Raw genomic sequence first — 22,449 nt, forward strand, 5'->3', positions numbered from 1 at the left:
GTGCGTCCAACCCCATCTTTAGAGCAGATGGAAAGAGCTGCCCAGAGGGAGCCATTTGCAGGGCACAACGACATTCTCATCGTAGCAAACCCATGTGACACTGTGTATTTTCTACTGGCACCTTATCTGTTAACTAACTCTTGACATGTACACGAACAGAGAGCACGCTTGTAACACTGATCATCCATGCCCAGAAAAGCAGGCCCCTTTAAGGTTGGGCATCCCACATCACTAATCACTTTGGCAAATCTTGATCATGCCTTTTAAGCTTAAAGAGCTGCATCCCATGTCAGATTTTCAAGTCCACAGGCCCAGCGTTCCCCTGGTGTAACTCCACTGAAGTCCCGCCACAGATAATTTCTGTTTTCGACAGCTGTTTGCAGAATTCTGCCCAGGGGTATCAGGAGGCATGCGAACCTTTCATGCTGGGTGAGCACTGGGTCCTGATTTGCGGCATCAAAACTGCGGTGTTTCAGACTACAACAAAAGGCCTAATTGAGAACAGGCCTGGAAATGTTGGTGCCTTTTCCACTCGCGCTCTTTGCAGTCTGGCCTATAAATAGGGATTTGGAAATCAAGCTGATCGTTTAGTTCTCCAAGAACGACCAAGGTTGGAAGGCCTAGAGAACGCATGGCAGCAGCGCCATGCAAGTTGGCAGCCCTGACTTGTGGGAGGAAACTTAGCCTGCATCTGGGAACCATATCATGCGGTAATGTAGTTTACTTTTGCAGTACTTTCCCATAGTTATTGTTGATTAAAAAGCAATTGCTTGCACATGTCAATCTTGAAAGGGGTAAACAATGAGGCTCTGAAGCTCTTCTCTGGGTAAAGCAAGGAGCCCAGATTTGCAAGTTTAGGAGGAAGAGCACAGCTCATGTGTTAGAGATCAGCTGCCTTCAGGCCAGTTGGTGTCTGTTGTTTTTATCCCATTAGGAGATTGCAAGGAAGCTGACTGCACCGCGTGTCTGAGAGGAGGGTGCTGGGGCCAGATGTTGTGCAATATATTGATTGTGATTCCTTGCAGAGCCGCTGCCTTGTTTTGGTAGCTTGTGCCAATTATTTGCTTAAGCACAAAGGACTAGTTTGTGTTTCTGCAGATCTGGACAGTAGAGGTTAAAATGCAATGCCAGGGGCTGCCTCAGAAGTTGTTCTGAAGTTTGTCTCATTTAACTGAAGCCAAATTGGGCTCCAGCAGGGGTCACGAACAGCAGCCAAGATGCAGGGCTGCAGAGCAGATGAGAACTGTTTACTAGCTTAACCTTTCTCCATAGAATATTACTATCTTGGCACACAGCGTACTTCTCTGCTGGGCGATATGCTGGATGGCCCTGGAGATAGGAAGCAGGACCCAGAGCCTTTCACCACAAGGTTGCGAGTATCAATTCAGCCAGGTCAGCAGAGAGCCAAAGTCTGTGATTTCCCTCTTTCCCCCCCTGCTAGGAGCAGGTCTCGGTGCTTTCCCTGCAGCACACCTCTTGCCACGTGCGAGCACCCTCCGTTCCCATGCCGGGCAGTGGGAGTTGAGGGGCTCAGCATCACAAAGGATGAGGCCCAATCTTAAGCGTCTCCCGGTGGGCTCCGTGTCATTCCTGATGCCAGGGTTCTGGTTACGCGCGCTCAGCGATCTCTTTCTCTCTCCCTTCTCTCTCCAGTGCTCCAAACCCAAGCTGCTCATGGCCTGCTCTGCTGTCCAAGAGATCCGGAGATGCACCCGCCTCGAGATGCCAGACAACATGAACACCTTTGTACTCAAGGTAGGGCCCGCATCTTCCCTGCCCTTATGAAGGCCTGTGAGGACTGGCACTAGGGTTCTATAGGCAGTGACCCCTGGGATGTGGGGAGAGAGAGCTCTCCTGCCTGTCTCTGAGCCCTGGACAGAGCCCTGCAGCAGGGAGCGAGTGCTCTGTGAAACTCCAGGGCCGGCCCAACACGTGACCGCTCTCGGTCAGGATTGAGCCCTCTCCCGGCAGGGTTACCGGAGCACTCGGAGCAGCTCTGGGAGTTCAGGTGCGTGAGTTAGGAGCGGCCCTTTGTTACACTCCACCTGTGTCTCTTTCTCTGCCCCTGTCAGCGATCTGAGTTTGAACAGGCCAGTAGTTACCAGCTGTTGGGGCAGCAGGGGCACTTTACAGGGCTCACGCCTGTGCTGTGCCAGCCAGTGCCTGCCGCTTGTCATCCAGCGGTGCCCGCTGACAGAGCCTTGCCGCATCCGCAGCTCTGTTCCTGCTAGCGCTGAGGGGCCCGGCAGAGGCTCCTGAACCTGGGGTGGGGAGCCCAGAGGCCCTGTCACTAGAGACAGCTCCGGGGTGTGTACAGGACACGCGGCCTCGTCACGTTCCAAATGGGGCCCGGAGGTGCTGTTCAAACAGCCCCAGGGCCTGCAGGCCGAGTGTGCAGGTGGAGCAGATCTGGGCTCCTGCCTGGGCGAGCAGCCTCCTTGCACCAGCTCAGCAGCTGCCTCAGGGCACATCACAGGCTCTGGGGTTTCCTTCTCCTCTCACAACACGTGTCTGCTGGAGCTCTGATGCCAAATTTCAGTTCCTCTTCTGCCTGCGAGGGTGTGGGGGGGAGTGGGTGCTGCTGGCTTGGACTGGGTGTTCCCTTCAGGCCGCTGCCCTCCCTGGTAGCTTCCTCTCAGCTCGCAGTCATGCTCGTTAGATGCAGAGTACTTCTCTGTGTGGACAATGCACTGGGCTGGGATCTGGCCCCCTGGAGACCAGCAGAAGGACAGTAGATGCTACCCAGGCTGGGGGCTTGCAGGAGCTGATTTGCCATCTGTCACCCCCTCTTTGATGCCTGCCCTCATTGCTGCTCTGTAGAGGCTTCAGTGACCAGATTCTTCACAGCAGGGCTTGCCCATTCCTTCCCCAAGAGGGGACGACCGAGCTGGCACCAGCCCCTCCCCAGACTGTCGTCCCCTTCTCTGCCTGCTGCCGATCCCAGAGCTGGGAGAACAGTCTGTCACGTGTATCCTCTCCTCTAGGCACATCTGCCAGGCCCCTGAGCTGCGCCCATGCCGCTGTGGGCACCTGTTTGCCCCTGTTCTTCTGGTAGAGGTTTCCCATTCTTAGACTGGGGACCAAGGCTCCCAGAGATGTGACAGCCACACTGGGGAGTTAAGATGGGCTTCTGGCCCCTGTCTGTGTTGGGGTTGCCCTATGCAAAGCACACGTCTCCCCCTCTCATCTGCTATGCTCCTGGTGCCACTCTGCTGCCTGGCCTCCTTCTCCCCGAGCAGTCCTCTCTCTCCGGGGGCTGGCACATCCTGTCCTATGCCCACAAAAGCAGTTGGTACAAGTCGCAGAGCCAGCTGGGAGTCTGAGGGCCACTGCAGTTTGAGAACCGCTGGCTCCAGGGGCCATGGTGCAGGACTTACTCTCCAGTTCCCTGACTTCAGGGACAAGATTCTGACAGGCCCAGTGCGGGGCAGGTGGAATATGAGGCCATAAGTGGCCAAGTTCCTCTAGGAAGTTAAGTGGCCCAGATCTCCCCGCTCTGGGGCCAGAGCCTTCCCCACAAGAGTTTCCTTCCTCCCCTTCCTTTCCGCTGCAGAGGCTGTGAATCATTTCCACTGGAGACGGCTGCCCAGCAAGGGAAGCAGAGAGCCAGAGGGAAGAACAGAGAGGGAACTCCCAGGGGCTGGTGGGAGAGCCTGCGAAGGAAGTGATACTGTAGCTGGTTCTCAGGATCCAAGCGGAAATCCCCGCTCCTGTGGGCTAGGTCCTGTCGGGCAGGACAGGATAGCTGTGTTTTCAGGCCACAAGGAGTCCGTCCAACACTCCCCTTCTCTCCTGTCTAGGTGAATAACTGCACAGACATTGTATTTGAGGCTGGCGACGAGCAGCAGCTGAGTTCCTGGACAGCCGAAATCAAAGAATGTATGACCCGAGGGTAAGGACCGAGCTAGGGCCAGTTACTCGGGTGCTTATTTTGGCAGCAGCTGGTTGACCCCTAGCTCATGTGACACTGGTAACAGCCGGCTCTTGACACTTACACTCGATGGGTGTGATTCCCTCCCCGGGGGCTGGGCCTCAGCCTGAGACTCCAGCAGGCATCGTCTGTGCACACGTTCCCCACGCAGAGCTGAAGGAGTGCCCAGGCCAGATTGTGGAGGAGCTGCCCCTTGTTACCCTCCCCTGGGTCCAAACTCCACCCCCGGGGTCTCAAGACACCGACCTTTGGCTCTCTTAGCTTCTTGGTGACTGGGCGGCTTTGAACCCCTTCGAATGCACGGGGCAGGTCAGCTGAGCTCCTGAAAACATTGCCCATGTAGGGCCCAGTCCTGTTGGGTGCTCTGGGCCTTTGGCTCCCCTTGGAGTCCGAGGGAAGGGAAGGGGCTCAGGCCCTGGATTGGACCGGGCAGAGCTGTCCCCCTGCCTGAGCCATGCGGGGCCCGGGGAGAAGGGGAGTCTCTGGGCCGGGATTTCCAGCCACCCTGAGCGAGGGCTGCAGGGGAGTCATTGGCAGAGCCTGCAGCCATGGCTGGCAAAGCCAAGCTGGGCAAGTGAGCCTCTCCAGGCCAGTCTGCCAACAGTTTTGCCAGGCCCCAGGGATCCATGTGCCCAGATCTTGGCTCCAGGAAGAAGCTGCATCAAGACACAGGTGCTACAAGCCACAGTCCCAGGCCCTTTGCGAGGATGCAGCGTGGCTGGCCTGGCTTCTCCAGCCTCCTGCAGCCAAGGAAGGCAGGTGAGACTAGGCTGGTGCCATGCAGCTTGTCGGGAGACTTGCCCATGTTCTTCCCCGGCCACTTGCCCCCTGCCCTCTCTCTGCTGCAAATGTCGGATTTCAAATCCAGCACAACGGGCAGGGGGAACTTGCTCATGGGGCTGGGGTGGGAGCCAGAGCTGCCGGGCAACCGGCTGAAATCCAGCCCACAGTACCACTAGCTGATAGCGAATGAGCGTCTTCCAGGAAAGGAAGGTGGCATTGGTTGCCCCTCGGTGTGGGCAATAGGCAGGAGATCCAGGGAGCGAGGTAACCATGGAACCTGCTCCTACCCACCATGCACTGCAGAGCCCTGAACTCCCACAGAGCTGGGCAGGGTCCTGGAAACCGTCCCTGCCCCAGCACTGGGCCGGTCCTGCAGAGGTCAAGCCGCAGAGCAGCTGCAGGAGGAGGAGCAGGAAGTCTGTGCAAGAACCATGATGTTTTCATGGCTGTCTGCAACCAGCCCTCTGCCAAGAGGAAAGGCCCAGTGGCAGCTGTGAGCACATGTGACTGGTAGCCAAGTGAGCAAAGGATCAGTGCCCACAGAGGGCGGGGTCCTCGGGATCCAGCACCCTGGCGCGAAGCCCCCGCCGGTGGCAGAGACGAGGACGTTGGCACACTTGGCAGAGCCACCTGGCTCGGGCACTAATATGGAAATACAGCTGGCCAGTGCCGCCGTAAATGCCTGTCATAGAGTTAGCGCCCATGCCTGAGCCCCCAGCTGCCTGGGGGAGCATTTAAAGCACTGCAGGCAGCCCTCCCCCGCCAGCTGAGGATCCCCTGGTTGGTCTGCATTGCAAACGGAAACGCCCCCTGCCCCCGGAGCCTCCTCTGCAACTGCGGCTCGGAGCCTGCCCCCGCGTGGGCGGGGATTCCCCCAAGTGCCAGCCAAGACTTTCTTGGCAGCCAGCCCTCCTAACAAGTGGCCAGAGCCAGATGTTCTGAACACCTGCCAGGAGCCAGGCTGGCTGGATTGTAAGGCTGGGTGGGGACTGGCGTTCCCCACCCCCTGCGTGCTGCTGCTGGGATGGCTGTGAGGGCAGGGCAGAGCAAGTGGCTCCCTTCCCTGGGCGGACGGCAGGTCCCTGTGCCCACTGGCACCAGCCTGCACCGCCCGGAGAGCGCTGCAAGTGCTTCCAGGGAGGGAGGTGAAGGGCCGGCTAGCTGGGGCCCCGCAAGCAGGGCTGCATCGGCACAAGCTGCTGCCCGGAGCATCACACCTCCCAGCTGGGCTGCTCTTCTGTCCCGCCTCGCAGGAGCCCCTGAGCGCCATCTCCTCTCATAGGCTCTTCCTCCCACGGGCACGTGGCTCTGCTCCTGCCAGGGACGCACTCACACCTCAGGCTGCCTGGGCCGGCGCCAGCCCTGCTCTGCCAGGGAGGTGGAGCTGGCGGTTTCCCAGGCCGTGTTCACCCCTGAGGGTCCCACCAGGCTGGGCCTTGCTGCTGACTGAGGACAGGGGCGCGGGCTTTGCCCCGTCCTGACCCCCTGCCCACCTGCCGGGTGGGAATTGGGCTCTCCGGGTGATGGCCAGGCTCCCTTGGGCTAGCAGCAAGCCAGCTCAGCCATGCTGGGCCAGACGCATCCTTGGTGTAACTCACATGGGCTCGGGAACTATACTGGGGAGTAATTTGGCCCTAGCCCTGAGTGAGCTGGAAGGAATCTGCAGGGAGCCCCGACGGCTGGGTTGTGCTGCCGTGCTCCGTGAGCTTGGTCTCTGGGCCTTGGACTGTGGTTCCCTGGCTCGTGAGGGGGAGCTGTCAGCCTGTGTCCCCAGAGCGCCCGGAAGGGGCCGGCTGGCGTGATTCCCAAATCCCTGCTTGGAAAGCCAGGGGCGAAGGGGGCCCTGGCTCTGAGGGGCACTGGGCTGGCGCAGCAAGGGGGCAGTGCCGCCCCCTGGGGAGGAAGCCCCGGCTGGCCTGCAGGCCCGGCTATTGCCCGGTCCTGCAAGCGAGGCGCTTCCTGTTATTGAAATACCCTGCAGCGTGTCAGGGCCAAGCCCTGTTGTGATTTACAGAGCGCTCTGCTCCCCTGGTCCCTGCCCTGCTCCTTGTTCCCATGACTTCAGGCCTGCTTCCTGCGCGCCTCGCTTTGACTCCGGCCCAACTGACGCCCCGCGGATTGCTTCAGCCCTTGGCCCCGGATCCCCACCCCTCGCCCCCGAGGGCCTAGCGCCCGTCAGAACCTCGGTCCTGACTGCACGAGGAGCATCAGCCCCAGCGATGTCAGCACCCTCGGGCTGGCCTCACAGCCCCTGGCAGCCTGGGGGTCCAGGCTAGGCACCTGGGGGACTGTGGGGCTCATAGATCTAGGTGCAGCGCCCTGCTGGGTAGAAGTCTGCCCCTGCCCCAGTGCCATCTGCTGCTGGGGCAGTGGTGGGGGCTGTCTGGGCCAGGGAAAGGGGGGTTGCTGTGCGGTCTGCTGCACATGGGGCTGGTCCCTGATACGGGGGAGTCGGGGAGGGGCTGTAACCACCCCCTATGGTGGGGTCTGGGCAGGGGCAGCTCAAGTAGTTCTTCGAGGGCCCAGCACCATTGCAGGGGTCCCTGAGGTCTTCTCCCCGCCCCCATGTGTTTTGGGGATACTTGATGCACTTCCAGGACAGCATGTGCCCTTTTTCTCCGGTTCCTGTTTGCATCGCAGCTGTGCCAGAGGAGCAGGGCCCCATCGTGCTGGGTGCTCACCCCAGCCCCGTCCCGCGAGTTCACAGCTGCACCCGAGGAGGGAGCTGAGTCCCACAGGGAAACCTGCCCCCACCTCAAACACAGGGAGAGGGCGGGGGCTGAACGCAGCATCTGCTGCAAGCCAAAGGTGTCTCCCAGGCTGCTCCAGTGCATTGAGTGGCCCCCAGGGCAGCTCCAGGGCTGGCAGCCGTGTCTCGTTAGCCCCAAGGAGCTCAGCACTGTATTTCTCCACTGTTCTGCAGGCTGGCAGTATACTCGGCCCTGGCTGGCCAGGCAGCCCCCTCCCAGTAGGGCACTCCAGTGAGATGAATGACACCGTCCTTTCTCTCCTCCCCTGAGCATCCCCATCTACCGCCGGAAGGCCCTTCACACAGGTGGTAGACAGATGGGGAAATTGAGGCAGAAAGCGGGGCTGTAACCTGCCCACAGTCAGAGGACATTTCTATCATTTCTGTAGGGCCAGCGTGTGTGTGCAATTAAAATCACACATCTCTCTCTCTCTCTCCATCCTGTGTTACTCGTGAGGCCTGCGACTCTAGCAGGGGGGGTGCAGCTCTGCGGTGTGTTTCCTTTGGGCCAGCTGGCTGATGGCCCAGGCCCTGCAGCCGGTTGGGGGTGTTGCTCAGGATGGCTTTGGGAACGTGCCTGCACTAGGAGCCCGTTGTGCTGCAGCGCCGTAGCGTTTAGAAACTTGTTTCCACTGGATTTCTTTCTTTTTTTTTTTTTAATTCATAAAAACCACTTGGAATTTCCCAGCATTTTGTGTCCTCACGAGCCCTGAATTCTGGGCAGCGGCTGAGCTGTCACGTTCCCTTCCAGGCAGTGTCTCTGCCTGGCACGTTTGCACAAAGGGAGCTGTGTTTCTCCTGTTCACCCTGGTGCTTTGCCGAGCGGAGCAGCCGGTTCTCCACCTGGGTTCGGTGGCGGAAGCCGTGACATCCTTCCTGTGTCTTCCTGGCAGGTCCGGGGGAGCCGATGTAGAGCTGCTCTCAGGCCAGCACTCTGACACTGTGACGTCCACTCCTGCCACTGGCAGCACTGACTCCCTTACCCAAGGTGAGTGCCTTGCATGGGAGAGTCCCAACACAAAGTCAGCCGGCCTTACCCCCGAGGGCGCTGAGTGCCGGCGGGGTAAAGGGCCTGTGGGGTAGAGGAGCCCAGCACCAGCTGTGGGTGCTCAGCATTTCTGCAAATCAGGTCCTCAGTGGCTTGCCTGAGGGCCCACGCCGACCCAGTGATCGCACAGGGAACAGAACCCAGAGCGATGGGTCCTGTCCCAGAGCTCCAGCCGCTGCTCCCGTCTCGTGCTGACCAAATCGGTGTAGACCCGCAATGAACTTGAGCTTTACAGTCATTTTAACCTCTTTGGCCATGTCTTCTGTGCTCCAAACAGCCCTTAGTTTACTTGTCTTGCTGCCAGCATGCGAATGCATTTTGTGTAAAGCCCGTGTTTACAGAGGTCTGCCCTTATGCCCCCTTGCAGGTGGGGTGGCACCTCAGAAGACACCCTTCCCCAAACCATGGTGATATTGACGACAATTAGGATGATTAATTATTTGTATTATTATAGCACCCAGCCAAAAATCAGTACCCCTGGGTGCTAGGTGCTGCACAAACACAGCGTGAGACAGTCCCTGCCCCGAGCCGCTTGCAATCAAGAGAGACAGGCCATGCAAGGACAGGGAGGGGAAACAGGCACACAGCAGGGAAGCGACTCACTCGAGGTCACCTGGCAGCTCAGTGGGAATAGAACCGAGATCTGCTGAGTCCCAGGCCAGAGCCAAACACGGAGGCAACCGCAGAAAACACAGCAGGGCGGGAGCCTGTGGAAATGGGCCAGTGTTGGGCTGAATGTTGCTTTTCCACCATGCACGAAACTCCTGAATTCATCCCAGCCATCAGTGCATTCGGAGGGTGCAGGGAAGCAGGATCCGACCCCGCTTTGGGCTAAACATGCGGGATTGGGGGGGCTCAGACTGGGTCTCTAATCACAGAGTAACTAGAGGTAGCCTAGTGCCAGTGCTTTAGCTCGCCAGGTGTTCAGGGTCTGCTGCAGGAATGGGTGGTGAAGCTCTCTGGCCTGTTACACAGGAACTCAGGCTCCATGATCAACATGGTGCCTTCTGGCCGTAAGCCCCACAAATCAATGCTCCCGTGTAAAGGACAGCCCCAGCTGGTACTGTGCCAGTGACCGCCTACCGGCTGGGGTATTTAAACATGCCCTAAGCATTGCTGGAAGCCAGGCCCCCTGACCCTCTCCCAGCCGCAGCAGGGCCGAGCTGGCCCTGGAGCCTCTTGGTGGGCGCTCGGCCCCAAGCAGCAGCAGGCTCCCGGGGGCTGGTGAAGGTAACTGTTCAGCTGTTGGGCCGAGCTTTCTCTGGGGTGGCTGATCTGTGCTGGGGGCTCTGGTTCCCCCTGCCCAGCCCGTTGGCACCCCAAATGCAGTTCTCACTAAGTCAAAGGCTCAGTGAGCCCCTAACCACTTAATCCCCTAGGAGTGACTCCAAGTGCAGCAGTCATAGGGCTGGACGGTCTCATTAGAGTTTGAAAGGCCCCAGTTCGTGCACTGCTACAAACCCCCAACCTCCTCCGCCCCAGCAGACCTGGCAACGCCTTGCCAAGGGCTAATGGAGCAGACGGAGCGGCTGGACCTTTACCAGCCTGCAGCAGTCCTGGGGCTCTTGCCATGTGTCACTGCTGGAGTGAACGGCTCCAGGGGGCATCACTTACAGGGGTGTCTAGTGCCAGTCACCCAGGGAGTGTCTCAGGTGGGTCTGGGTGGAGGGGGCTCCTGCCTGAGAGAGCTGGTGCTGAAGCCCAGCGAGAAGCCCCAGGAAACTAGCCAAGGTCGCCGGTTGGGGAGCGAATGAGGCATAACCAGCCCGGGGGAGCAATTGGAGCACTAGCCTAGAGAAGAATTACACAGCTAAAGGGGCAGGTAGAACTGCTGATCTGGGGCTTGATCCTGCGAAGGACTCAGCCCCTTAAAACGCCCCTGGATCTGGGAGGGAGCTGAGCGCCCTTGGACCCCTGCAGAGCAGGATTCTGAGAGTTTCCCGCTCTGCTCACCTGTCACTGCAAGACACGTGCTCCCAACCCTCTGCCAAGAAACCGCTTATCAGCCGCTCACACACAAAGCTGCTTCACAACACCGAGCCAGCGGCGGTCTCCTCTCCTAAGCCGAGAGGGGCCGATTAGCACGCCGCTCTTGCCTTCTTTCCAGCCGAGAGATTAAATGTGAACCATGATGGCAGCTGCTTTGGGAGGTGCGGGCAGAGCGGAGGGAGAGCTTGAGATTCTCTCCTGCTCCAACCCTGAAACGTCCGGCTGGTGCCTGTGTTTTCTGGAAAGAGGAACTCGGGTTGCCTGGCTCTCAGGTTGAGCTGACAGGAAACAAGGGTTTCACTGAGAGTCTGAACGCTGTGTTTCAGTGTCACGCAGCTCCCACGGTGCTGCTGGCGAAGGCTGGTACCGCAAGGCGAAGGACCTGGAGTAAATCAGGCTCTGGCTAAAAGCAGAAGTGGCCAGGGACTGATTCAAAGCCAAACCGTGCTGGGGGAGCCTGTTGCACGGCATGGCAGGGTGGGGGGGGCGGGGGTGTCGGCGGTTTCTCTCACTAAGGCACGTGACGCACAGTAATGGTGAGAGACAGTAGCTAAGCAAGGACATGGCTCTGGTAGGATGAGGGGGACGAGGCGTCGGGCGGTCCTGGGCCTAGCGCCAGCGAGCGCCCCTCATGTTCGCATTGGCACCAGTTGGGCTGTTGCTGCTTGACGCCCTCGGGATGCTTTATTGGCACCAAGTCCTGCCAGGTGCTTGCCAGAGAGCAGGAGCCCTGCTCTGCTGAATGGGGATTTTAAGACGCTGCTCCCACGGGGGGGGGGGATGCGGCCCACCAGGGAATGGTCAAGCTGTGCCCACTTGGGCTGTAGCCAAGGGTTCCGCTTTCCCAGAGCCCCCCCAGCCCTGCTCAGGGGTTGGCCAGTGGAGTTGTAGCGTTTCTCCCGCCGGGCCCGTCCCCACGGCCATGGCGCTAATGCTGTTCTCCCTCCCCAGGCGCTATGCACTGTGGGCAGCCAGAGCCGTCCTGCCAGAAAACCGACCAGTTCCTCTCGTCCTACCCCTGGTTCCACGGCCCCATTTCGCGCGTCAAAGCCGCCCAGCTCGTGCAGCTGCAGGGGCTGGAAGGCCACGGGGTTTTCCTCGTTCGACAGAGCGAAACCCGCAGGGGCGAATATGTCCTCACCTTCAATTTCCAAGGAAGAGCAAAGGTAGGGCTGGGGGTGTGGTGTGTGGGGGGGGGGGGGGGGGGGTGCCAGCCCTGCTTTCTGCTCAGGGCTTCCTCCCTCTGGTCGACTTGACAGCTGACCCTCTGCACACAGACCACTACCATTCAGCGAGGGGACTGAACCCCCCCCCCCCCCCAGCGCAGCCAGCCCCCCTCTCCCTACTGACCAGAGAGTGGCACCAGTGGTGATTTGGGCAGCCTTGTTTCTAAAGCACCCTGGGTGGAGGCTCCTGCTCGGCTTTGGGCTGTCCTACCCTGGGTGTGTCCGACTCCCCCCGCCACCCCGGGGCCCATGCTCTGAGGGCTGAGAGCCAAGAGCCAGAGGCAGGGCAATTTTCAGGCCTCCCCTGAGCTCCAGTGTTCGGCCTTTGGAGGCCCGTATGCCTTGCGGAAGGCTCTGAGCACAAGACTGGGTCCTTGGCCCATCTCCAGCCATAGACCCGCCTGCGGAAACCTTCCCCGCGAGGTGCTGGCTCAGAGCCCCTGGGGAAAGATGGCTGCTCCGGCTCCGCCATCCCCTCGGGGCAGGAGACAATCCCACCCCTCGCGGCACAGGATGTAACCTGACGAAGGCCAGGCTGGTCTGACTCGTGCCTTGGGGTGAGGGAAGGAAAGAACCCGTCTCTGCCGGGGTTGCAAACCGGTTGTGTTGGGTTCAAGGGACCTGCTCCCGGTGCCACAGGGGGGGGGCTCAGTTCTGCTGCCATTGCCCAGCCAGCCACCAACCTCTGGCCCCAGCTCGCTGCCGCTCTCTCTCTCTCCCCCCCGCAAGCCAAGCCAGCAGCTTTGTAACCCGCCCATCTCCCTCGCAGCACCTGCGGCTCTCACTGACCGAGCGGGGGCAGTGCCGCGTGCAGCACCTGCGCTTCCCCTCCATCCTGGACATGCTGCACCACTTCCAACGGTGCCCCATCCCCCTGGAGTGCGGCGCGGCCTGCGACGTCAAGCTCTCCAGCTATGTGGTGGTCATCGCGTCGTCCCAAGGTACGGGCGGTCGGGGGGGGGGGGGGCTTCCTGTGCATGGCCCAGAGGGGAAAGTTTGTCTCTCTCCCCACCCCCATCGCCCCACTGGAGAGCAGCTGCCCTCCCACACCCCCCATATATCCCTGGCTCCGGGCACAGCTGCAGTTGGCAGTCGCTCCTGGGGCAGCTGCTGCGCCCATTGCTTTGAGAAGCTGCCAGCCCCTCCTCTCTGCGAGCCCCCAGGGCTGGCTGGCCTCACCCATGTTCCAACCAGCCGACGCTGCTCAACGCATCCGTTCTGTTAACTGAGCCAAAGCATTAGCCTTTGGCTTAATTAATTAGAGTAGCTGCTGGAGCCCACCTGAGGCCATGGTAATACCACGGGGTTAGAGTTCAGCATCGCCCATAATTATCAGGCTGACACTCCTCCCCCGCTGTATCTTTGTGCCTCAGCAGACCCTGTCCTGGCTGGAAAGAGCTGGCAGCCAGGTGCTCAGTGAATGGCTTGCAGGCGTCAAAGGTGGCTCCTGGCCCCCTTTGGCCAGGGATGTGGGCTTGGTGTACGGTTTGCTCAACTAAACTAGCCCCCAGGCCTATCCTGCCCCTCCCCTCCCTTTCACCCAGCGTTCGGTAGGTGGGATGCTGCCCGGCAACACCCAGCTGCTTGCTATTGTCATACAGGCGCAGTGCTGGCCACACTTTCCCGGGAGGGAGGAGATTCTGGCAGGAGCTGATTGACACAGCAACGTGTGAAAGATGCTTTTACATCTCCCTCCCCGCCCCTTTGAGAAGGGCAAGGTGGCGTTTAGAGGAGGGGCAGAGCTTTTCATTTCTCCACGTTAATGTGGTCACAATGGACTAATTACATGCTGGGTTATTTAAGCTTTTGGCACTCAGTTTATGGAGGAAATGCAGTTAATGGCCTGCCTCTGTGTGCAGCCTGCAGCGGGCCCCAGGCCAAAGGGCAGCCAGACAAGCTTGCACAGCCCTCTTCGCCCCCAGGGCAGGTACGGCAGCACAATAGCTCTGCTTTTTAGAGTTCCCCTGAGCACAGTTCAAAGCGGGTGGCTCTAGCTAACTTCCTCCCCATGGTTCAGTGGAGGGGGGTAGGCTGCGGTCCTGACCAAGTCTGGAGTGCTGTCTTGTGACCTCCCAGGTGGTTAGAGAGGCATGTTCCAAGGGTTTTCGATTGGATAAAACAGAACTCCAAAGAGCCCCCAGCACTTTCATTCAGTTGCCTTATGATCAAGAGCTGGAGAGTCAGATGAGCAGGGGCAGGGCAGGGCAGGGCAGGGCGGGAGCAGTACTGCACGCTGCCATGAAAGGAGTAGGAACTCAGTTTAGTGCTGTGTCCTGAACTCACATCCTCTTTCGGTACATTTTAAAACCACCAACAGCATGGTCAGGTAACAGGGTGTGGCTGAAATCTTAAGAGCCTAGCTTCCCCCTAGAGTTACAGGAATGGGCTGGAAGGGACCTCGAGAGATTGAGTCCAACCCCCTGTGTTGAGGCAGGAGTACCTAACCCTAGACCCTCCCTGACAGGTGTTGGTCCAGCCTGTTCTTAAAAGCCTTCAGTGATGGGGATCCCACAGTCACCCCAGTAACCTGCTCCAGTACTTTATAGGTAGAAAGCTTTTCCTCGTGCCTAAGCCGGTTACCTCTTGTTCTGTCTTCCGTAGACATGGAGAACAATTGACGCCTTTGCTCTTTACCATGATGTGGGGTGAAGCCAACTTCAATGAGCAAAGACCTTGCATACGCTGGAGCCTGTGGCTCTGGTAAAGGGAATACTAATTTGCAGGGAAAGAGTTGATTGAACTGAACTGAAGCAAGAGGTAGGGGGAGGAGTATGGGCTAGGCTCCAAGAGGCTTGCTGAAAATAGTAGGTTCGAGGCTGTTAGAGGGCGCTCTCCCCTGAAGAGTTCACTCCCTCCCTTGGGTGGCTATGGGCTCTACCATCAAACATGAGCAAAGCTGCCACTGCCTAAATAATGTTCAGACTCTCATGAGCTGCTGAGAAGAGCATTCCTAGAGCTGGTGCTGGTAGCTAGTCACTGAAGGGGTAGCAAGAGGAGGGAGACTCATAGAAGATGGGGTTTGGAAGAGACTTCAGGACCAACTAAATCATCCCAGCCAGGACTTTTTCAACCTGGGCCTTAAAAGCCTTTGAGGATGGAGATTCCACCACCTCCCTAGGTAACCCATTCTGGTGCTTCACCACCCTCCGCCTGAAATAGTTTTTCCTAATATCGAACCTAGACCTCTCCTACTACAACTTGAAACCACTGCTCCTTGGTCGGTCATCTGCCACCACTGAGAACAGCCGAGCTCCATCCTCTTTAGAACCCCCTTTCAGGTAGTTGAAGGCTGCTATCAGATCCCCCCTCGCGCTTCTCTTCTGCAGACTAAATAAGTCCAGTTCCCTCCTGCAATGCAGCAGTAGCGAATAGCAACAGCCTGTTCGGCCCGTGATCGCACTGGCTCTTTGGGGTAGCAAGGGCACAGGGCTGGGACCCTGCCTTCAGAGCAGGAAGTGCCTCTGCCGATACAAAAGGTTTGAAAGTCAGCCTGTGTGTTTCCTCTTTCTAAAAGAGAAGCTGCCCTAACCACTGACCACAGGGGCGGCTCACGGAGATCTGATTCAGAACAGGCTGTTTAGGAGTTCTGACCAAACCCTTTGCGTGGGACGGGTCACCCGAGGTGGAGCGCAGCAACGCAAGCCACCCCTAGGCTTCAACGCCTCTGCCCCGCACCATGGGCTGAGCAGCAGAGCAGGAGCTGCCCAGGCCCCTTTTGGTGGCACGGATGCTTTAGGGGGAAGCACCCGCCCCCTCTGTAAATTGCACCAAGGAGATGTTTGCCCGCCCTGTCGAAGGAGAGCTTTCCCCACTCTGCATCAGCAGCCAGCTCTTCAGTATACAGCAATACTGTGTACCTTGGCCAACAGGGGGAATAGGAGCTGCCCTGAGCAGGGAGAGGTTGGACAGGAGAACAATAGCGACCACAGACCACCTCCAGTTCTGTGTGCCTTAGTGCTGCCCCTCCCCCACTATTAGATAACTGGCCAAGGTCCATGCAGGATCAAGGGCTAGGTGCTTAGGAAGGACACAGGAGAAGGCTTAAGGCACAGAGCCGGGGAAACTTACCCAACATGGCTTAGGTTTCTCTGTGGAGCCTGCACGTACCCTGGCCAGTTATCTAATGCTTGGATTTCTCCCCTCTCCCTGTAGGTTTGGGCTCAAATAATACCATCTTGCTCCCGTTCTCCGTCCCTAACTGGAGCTCCGAACTCAGCCGTACCCGCATCAGTCCCTCCAGCTGCCCCCGGCTACACATGACAGATGACATTCACCACAGTTCTCAGCCAGAACAGATCTTCCATCTGGTGCCCTCTCCAGAAGAGCTGGCCACCAGCCTCCGGGACAGCAATGCGGCCATCACGCATGCCAGCCCACAGCGGGACTCTGACTACGAGCTGGATTCCCCTGGCAGGGGCCACATTCGGGCTATTGACAATCAGTACACGCCCCTCTGACAAGATGGGGTGGGGGGGGTGTGCAAACCACGCACTTTGGCATGGAGCCCTGTTAGAGAACTTCTGCTATAGATTTTGGGAACCCTATGAGAAGAATGTAATTAGGGATTTATTTTTTTGGTAAGGGAAGGGGTAAGAGATATAAATTGTTCACTCCAGTATGGGTGTTATCCCTCTATTAGGCCTGTTAAAGGGCCTGTTTTACATATTAAAGCTTTCTTATTACTGTTTACACGTCATTCCTGTTAACCTGTCAGGCTCTCTCCCCTTTAGGCTACTATCTGCACTTAGTCATTGGTACAGAGACATGTCACAGTTGCTTTTGGTCTTCACTGCCCTTTTTGATGTGACTCAGCCCAGAAAAGAAACTGGAATGGTCCATTACAGCCACAGAATTGGACAAAACTGGATTTGACGTTCTTTGCGACAAGTTACTGATCTGGGCTGTGCATAACAAAGGAAAATCACTTCCTGATGGCCAAGGAAGGTGCTGCAGTTGTGCAAGTCATAATTCCCTATTTCTAACCGAGCAGTAGCCCTAGCGCTAAGGTAAGAGTGGGTTCAGTACTTTTGGATATGGAGAGTACAGGCTTTAACTTCAATCATGTTTGCATTTTTAAAAGAACAATTGAGCCGTTGAAGTCACTGCTACAGCTATGGGCAAAAGAAATGCTCACATCTATTAGCCACGATTAAAAAGTGAACACTAACTTCCTCCTATTAATAGAGGCTTAACATAACTGATCAGAGGACGAAAGAGAAGACTGACATCTTGGCACAGCCTTGGAGTAAAACTTCCTTTCTGCTGTGGAAATCTTTTAGGCACAAGTCTGAAGTTAAGCAAAAGTTTTTTTTCCAAATATTTTACCTCAGGTTGGTTCTTCAAATTAGGAGGGGTGTTGACAAACAGCCACCATTGCTTGCATTTAAAAAAAATGCAACACAATATGATCTAGTATTTAAAGAGGGTTGTTAAGTCAAGCTATGCAAATACGACTTCCCTGTGTGTCATGGTTTTCTAGCCAGAGTGGGTGTAACCTTTTCTCCCCAGTATCCCCCCTCACCTGTAGGTCTCAGGAAAATCACTGACTGTTGGGTTTTTGACAGTGCTTTTGCTATTTTTGGAGAAGCAACATGAGCCCCTTCATTGTAACAGTTACCCAAAAGGGGGGTGTACTAATGAACCTTCTTATCCTCATACCTTATTGTGACTAGGGTTAGACTTTGGCATTTCCTCAGTTAGAATTACAGTTACAGGCGGAGATGTGACATATTTGCCTTTGTGCTTCTTTACCGAGAGACAGGGGTCTGTGCAGAGCTGTATGTTATGAGTTAAGATTTATAGATTCACAATAAATAGGTAATTTCACTAACCCCTATAGAACAGAGAAAAGTTTCTCAGCTGTTTCCTCCCCCCCCCTTCCCGGAGGATCTGACACTTAATGTGGATTAGATGCCTTCGTGTTCATTCGGGATCAGGCAGGCCACCTCCTTCCCATAACATCCCTGTGGAGGGAAAGGACAGCACTTGCTTAGATGGAGAAGGAAGGTAACATTTAACCAGCAGCAGAAGTGATGCGAGCCAGCATTATGTAACCACTCAGTGCTCCACAGAATACAGCTGGAGGTCCAATGCTCTTACAAGGTACGAGCTAATAAATCAGCCCAACACCAGTATGTTGCTACTGAGGAAGTAAAGAATCCTATGAGATGAGAACCATTTAAATGATCAGTCCCATTGCTCTCTACACTCAAAAAAAAAAAAGTTCACCAGCGAGACATCACCATGCAGCGTACACAAGAAAAGCACAGCTGTATTAATGCCCCACCTCGTTATATATAAAAAGAATCCACTGCATTGTGCTTGCTACTGTATTTAAAATGGGAAAAAACACACTTCCACCCCAAATTCCAAATTGGCATCAGAAAGCTTCAGCTACCTGCATCTGTCCACCAAAGCTCACACAAAGTATTAGGGACAGCATACAAAGCAACTGAGTATCATCAAATATGGAGGGGACTAATTTGCTATTTAAAAAAAAGTCTCAGCAATCAGCTTCTACCATTCAAACCAAGTCACATTTATATACTTTCATGTCACTCCCCTTAATTTATGGTACACGGAGGCAATTTCTTCTTCTCACATTAGTTAAAGATTAAGGTGAGGTTTTTCAAAAGCTCCTAAATACCTTGAGCTCAGGTCCATCTGCAAGTCAACAGAAATGTATACCCTTAATTCACTTAGGTGCATTTGAAAATTCAACCTTTAACCCACGAACTTTGTGTGTTTGTAATTAAGAATTTTTGTACCTTCTAGTTTATTAGTAAAATCATCACTAGACCCAACCAGTTTACCAAGGTAAAGCATCTCAGCTACGCCAGAGTTGGGCCACACCAGAAGGGGCTGTATGGTAGAAGAGACTTTCTGGAATGTGGCTTAAGGGAGCAATGTTTAAAAAAAGAAAGACATTCAACTTGAAAAGCCACTGTAGTGTCTGAATTTTGTACATCCAGTACTAGTCTTACAATTACTGTAACTTGGAAGTTGGCAAAAGATGCTGTTCCCTCTAGATCACTTGTGTGCATTTGGCCACACCTTGTCAAGTCAGTCTCTCCTTTTGTGGAAAGGCCCTTAAAAAAAATTCAGGCCATAGAATTATATACATAAATGGGGCAGGATTTCTGCAGTCAATTTTTAAAAAATGGAATGCAAGTGACCGGTGCCCTTATCCTCCCCAAACACATTTCTAATGCACTGCAAGGGACAGGAAAACCAAGACAGTCTCAACTTCATCCCAGCTTTGCAAAGAAGCTGCGGAAGCTCCCATTAATCTCTGTTCCCCCACTTTTGTCGGAGGACTTCTCCTAGGCAAGGTATTTCCCAAGCCCAAAGTGATAGGCTATGGCAGGGGCGGGCAAACTTTTTGGCCTGAGGGCCACATCAGGTTTCCAAAATTGTACTGAGGGCCAGTTAGGGGAGGCTGTGTCTCCCCAAGTAGCCAGGCACGGCCCAGCCCCCGCCTCCTATCCGACCCCTCTCCCCCCGTTTCTGAGTTGGGGTTTTTGGCCTAAGTCTTACTGTTTAAGTGACAGCAACCAAACGCACACACATTTGGTGTTAGTTTACTTGCCAGGGCCTTCTTTATGGACTAAATGGAACTTGCTTTTCTTATTTAATACAATATACACCAAGTTCGTGGTCATTCATTCAATGCTCCTGTGTGAACAAATCCAAGCACATGTGACTATAAGTTCCTTCTCCTGGTACTTAGTTGGAAAGTTGCTCTGATTATACACTAAAATTGCAGTTGTTTCCTTCTGGACTTTCACTGTCAAGTTAGCCAAAACTAGAAAGAAGCCTGATAATCCAGAATGAAAGGCTGGCAGAGTACTCCAGTTCACTGCTGAAGGGGACTGTGTATGGAATCTGAGGAACTGTACACCAAAAGCTAACAAACAGTCTGTTCACCACCTCCAGCCTGCCTGGAGTCAACAGCCTTCCCCCCGCAGTGTTCTACCCATCTCATTCCTTTCCTTCTCCAGCCAAAGGTCTACTTTCCCTAACTGGGCAAATATTCTTCCAGTCCTTCCCTCTGTTACTCCAACAGAGCCTATCGTCAACCCCTCACTTTGGTGTTAGGGTCCTAAAACCAATTATACAGTAATTGCAGGGTCAGTTCTTCAATCTGTTTTCCCAAGTCATGGGAGGCTGACCTTCTCAGAAATCCATCCTTGCTAGAAAGTAGTTGGCTTGTGATACATTTCCAAGTCGGACTTAGTTTCCCTTCCTCTTCTGTACTGCCAGGACTATTTCATAACTAACTCAGTACACACAATGCTCGTCTAGTAGAAACATGGGGACGCAGCGTTAAGCCCTTGAAATATAAGTGACTTCAAAGTAATTTTGCGGACTTCTCCAAGACCTTTTTGCCAAGTAACTAGCGAAGGTGTGTGGCATGTTTCAATGTAGACTTTTATTGTAAGATTTTTTTATATTTAAAAGCACATTAATAACGGCTTGTAGGCCAAGGAATTATCCACATTTATGAAGTGTTTTCAAGACAGTTGCTTTCAATAAAGAGGCAAAGGGGGACACTGAACTTCTGCATTTCTCACCTTAGCAGCCGAGCACAGTTGCCTTGTCTCCGGGACTACCGGATACTGGGGAACACTGCCAGCAAGCTGCCTGCTTTGGCCTAAGTTCTCAGCCCCTGCTCGAGTCTCAGGGTCCAGAGAAGGGGCACACAAAATTAAATCTGATTGGTTCCAAAGTCTTACCTCTGAGGCTGACTGATTGAAAACAGCTTGTCTAAGGGCTGGCACCGTAAAGGAGACCAGCATTTCTGTTCTTCCCCAGCAGCAACAGGTGGCTGGGCTAGTGAAACGTTTCTATTTTCAGAGCAGCAATTTAGAGCTGCGTTCCCCAGTGAAGACATAACAGTATGTAGTGCCTCACCTTGCTACGCCTATTGCCGGACAGAAGCCTGGTGTAGCAGGTAACTACCGGCTGTGCCAAAACAGAAACCAAGCCCTCCCTCCCACCCCCAACTCTACACCCCCTTATTCTTATGAAAGGCCTTACTTGCTATTTGCTGACAAACAGGCACTGCCTACAGGCAACTCTTGCATGTCCTCTTGGTAGACAGGCTGTGTAGGAGACGTGTTATCAATATGAAGTACCACCATTGTGGTCTAGCCCTCTGAATGGGCTAACCCAACAGGGAAAGGCTAACCCAGCATCCTAGAACACCGACAGCAACCTCACTGATCCTTTTGCTTCAAGGCTGCCTTCCACAGCGAAGCTTTGAGGAAAAGGTCCAGGTCCAGCAGAGGAAGCATCAAGCCATCATCAAAGAATTAAGGCAGCCTAGTCTGTGCCACAGCGACACAATATTGATTAACTGTTGATATTCCTTGGACCACAGAAAACTGTCAGTTTAGAGCCAATGTGGTTTTACTGTACCATGCATATAAAGCCTTTCAGTCTTGACTGACAAGTTTGAGTACAATATTCCATATTTCAACGTAAGAGCTTGTTGTATGAGAACAGGATGTTATCTTAGCCAGCATATGCCCACAGCGTAGGAGTTGAGAGTGCATTCTATTGTTCACTGCCTTTTTCTCCCATAGGCAAATTAAGGCCAACAAGGGTTTTGTTGGAATAAAGTGCATTTATTTCAAAGCTGTACTTTTCAATGGCACAGAAGAATTCTTGTATAGTAGATTTTCTATGTATTGTTTCTGTATGTACTGTACAAGTAACTTATTCTTGAATAATGCGATTTTGCTATAATGTTCAAATCAGCTCTTAAATAAATTGTTTTTAGAATCTGTTTGTTCTAATATTAATACTTTTAGCCTAATTTTCTCCAGAAGCTCTCATTGACTTGCCAGATATTGGACTAATAGCTGCTAGAGTACAAGAGCCCTCCCTCCCCACTTTTAGAAATGAAAGTTACATGAATGTATGGTGGTGTTGTAGCCATGTTGGTCCCAGGATATGAGCACGCCAAGGTGGGCGAGGTCATTTTTTTTTTTTTTTTTTAATAGAATCAACTTCTGTTGGTGAGCCAGACAAATAGAGCCCTGCGTGGATACAAAATTTGTATCTGCATCCGATCCGCCAACATGGTCCACAGATAGCTGCAGATATAAAATGGATATCTACAGATTTGCGAGTCTCTAGAGACAAGCTTTTGAGCATACCTCATCCAGTGCACTAAATGCCCCAACAACAACTATGTGGCTGAAACCAGACACTCATTACACTCCTGAATGAACTCACACAGGAAAATGATAAAAGACGAAAAACATCACAGCTCCTGTGGGTGAAAACTTTTCACAAAACCATCACTCTGTATCTGACCTATCAGTCTTCATTCTCAAAGGAAACCTGCACAACACTTTCTAAAGACGAGCCTGGGAGCTTAAATTCGTATCTTTGCTAGGCACTAAAAATCAGACTGAAAAGAGAAATGGACTGAAAAGAGACAATGGCTTATTACAACAATCTCTAACCCACTAACAATCCCCCAGCTACTTCCTCTCCCTTCCTTTCTTCCCTATAAGTGGAGGGGTGTTAACAGGCCACATCGCCTCGAATGGTCCCTTGAAATATGTTAACTAGTTATGCTAAACAATCTGTTCCATCTTGTAGTTAGTTGTGATATTGCAGGTAAGTTGCCCAGACCTGAAGAAGAGCTGTGTAAGCTGTGTAAGCTTGAAAGCTTGTCTCTCTCACCAACAGAAGATTATCTCCCGCACCT

General features: G+C 54.4%; 1 protein-coding gene across 1 annotated transcript in view; it reads left to right on the forward strand.

Annotated features, from left to right (window-relative positions):
- Positions 1–21,382, forward strand: part of SH2B3 (SH2B adaptor protein 3) — an 81,385-nt gene extending 60,003 nt beyond the window's left edge. The window contains exons 3-8 of the mRNA XM_074972800.1: positions 1,654–1,755; positions 3,801–3,892; positions 8,357–8,451; positions 11,452–11,666; positions 12,496–12,667; positions 15,879–21,382. Coding sequence (XP_074828901.1) covers positions 1,654–1,755; positions 3,801–3,892; positions 8,357–8,451; positions 11,452–11,666; positions 12,496–12,667; positions 15,879–16,183 — 981 coding nt within the window. The 3' untranslated portion in view covers positions 16,184–21,382. The remainder of the gene's footprint in view (positions 1–1,653; positions 1,756–3,800; positions 3,893–8,356; positions 8,452–11,451; positions 11,667–12,495; positions 12,668–15,878) is intronic.
- Positions 21,383–22,449: the final 1,067 nt, after the last annotated feature.

This window comes from Natator depressus, chromosome 15 (genome assembly GCF_965152275.1).
Source record: "Natator depressus isolate rNatDep1 chromosome 15, rNatDep2.hap1, whole genome shotgun sequence".
NCBI classification, from domain to species: Eukaryota; Metazoa; Chordata; order Testudines; family Cheloniidae; genus Natator; species Natator depressus.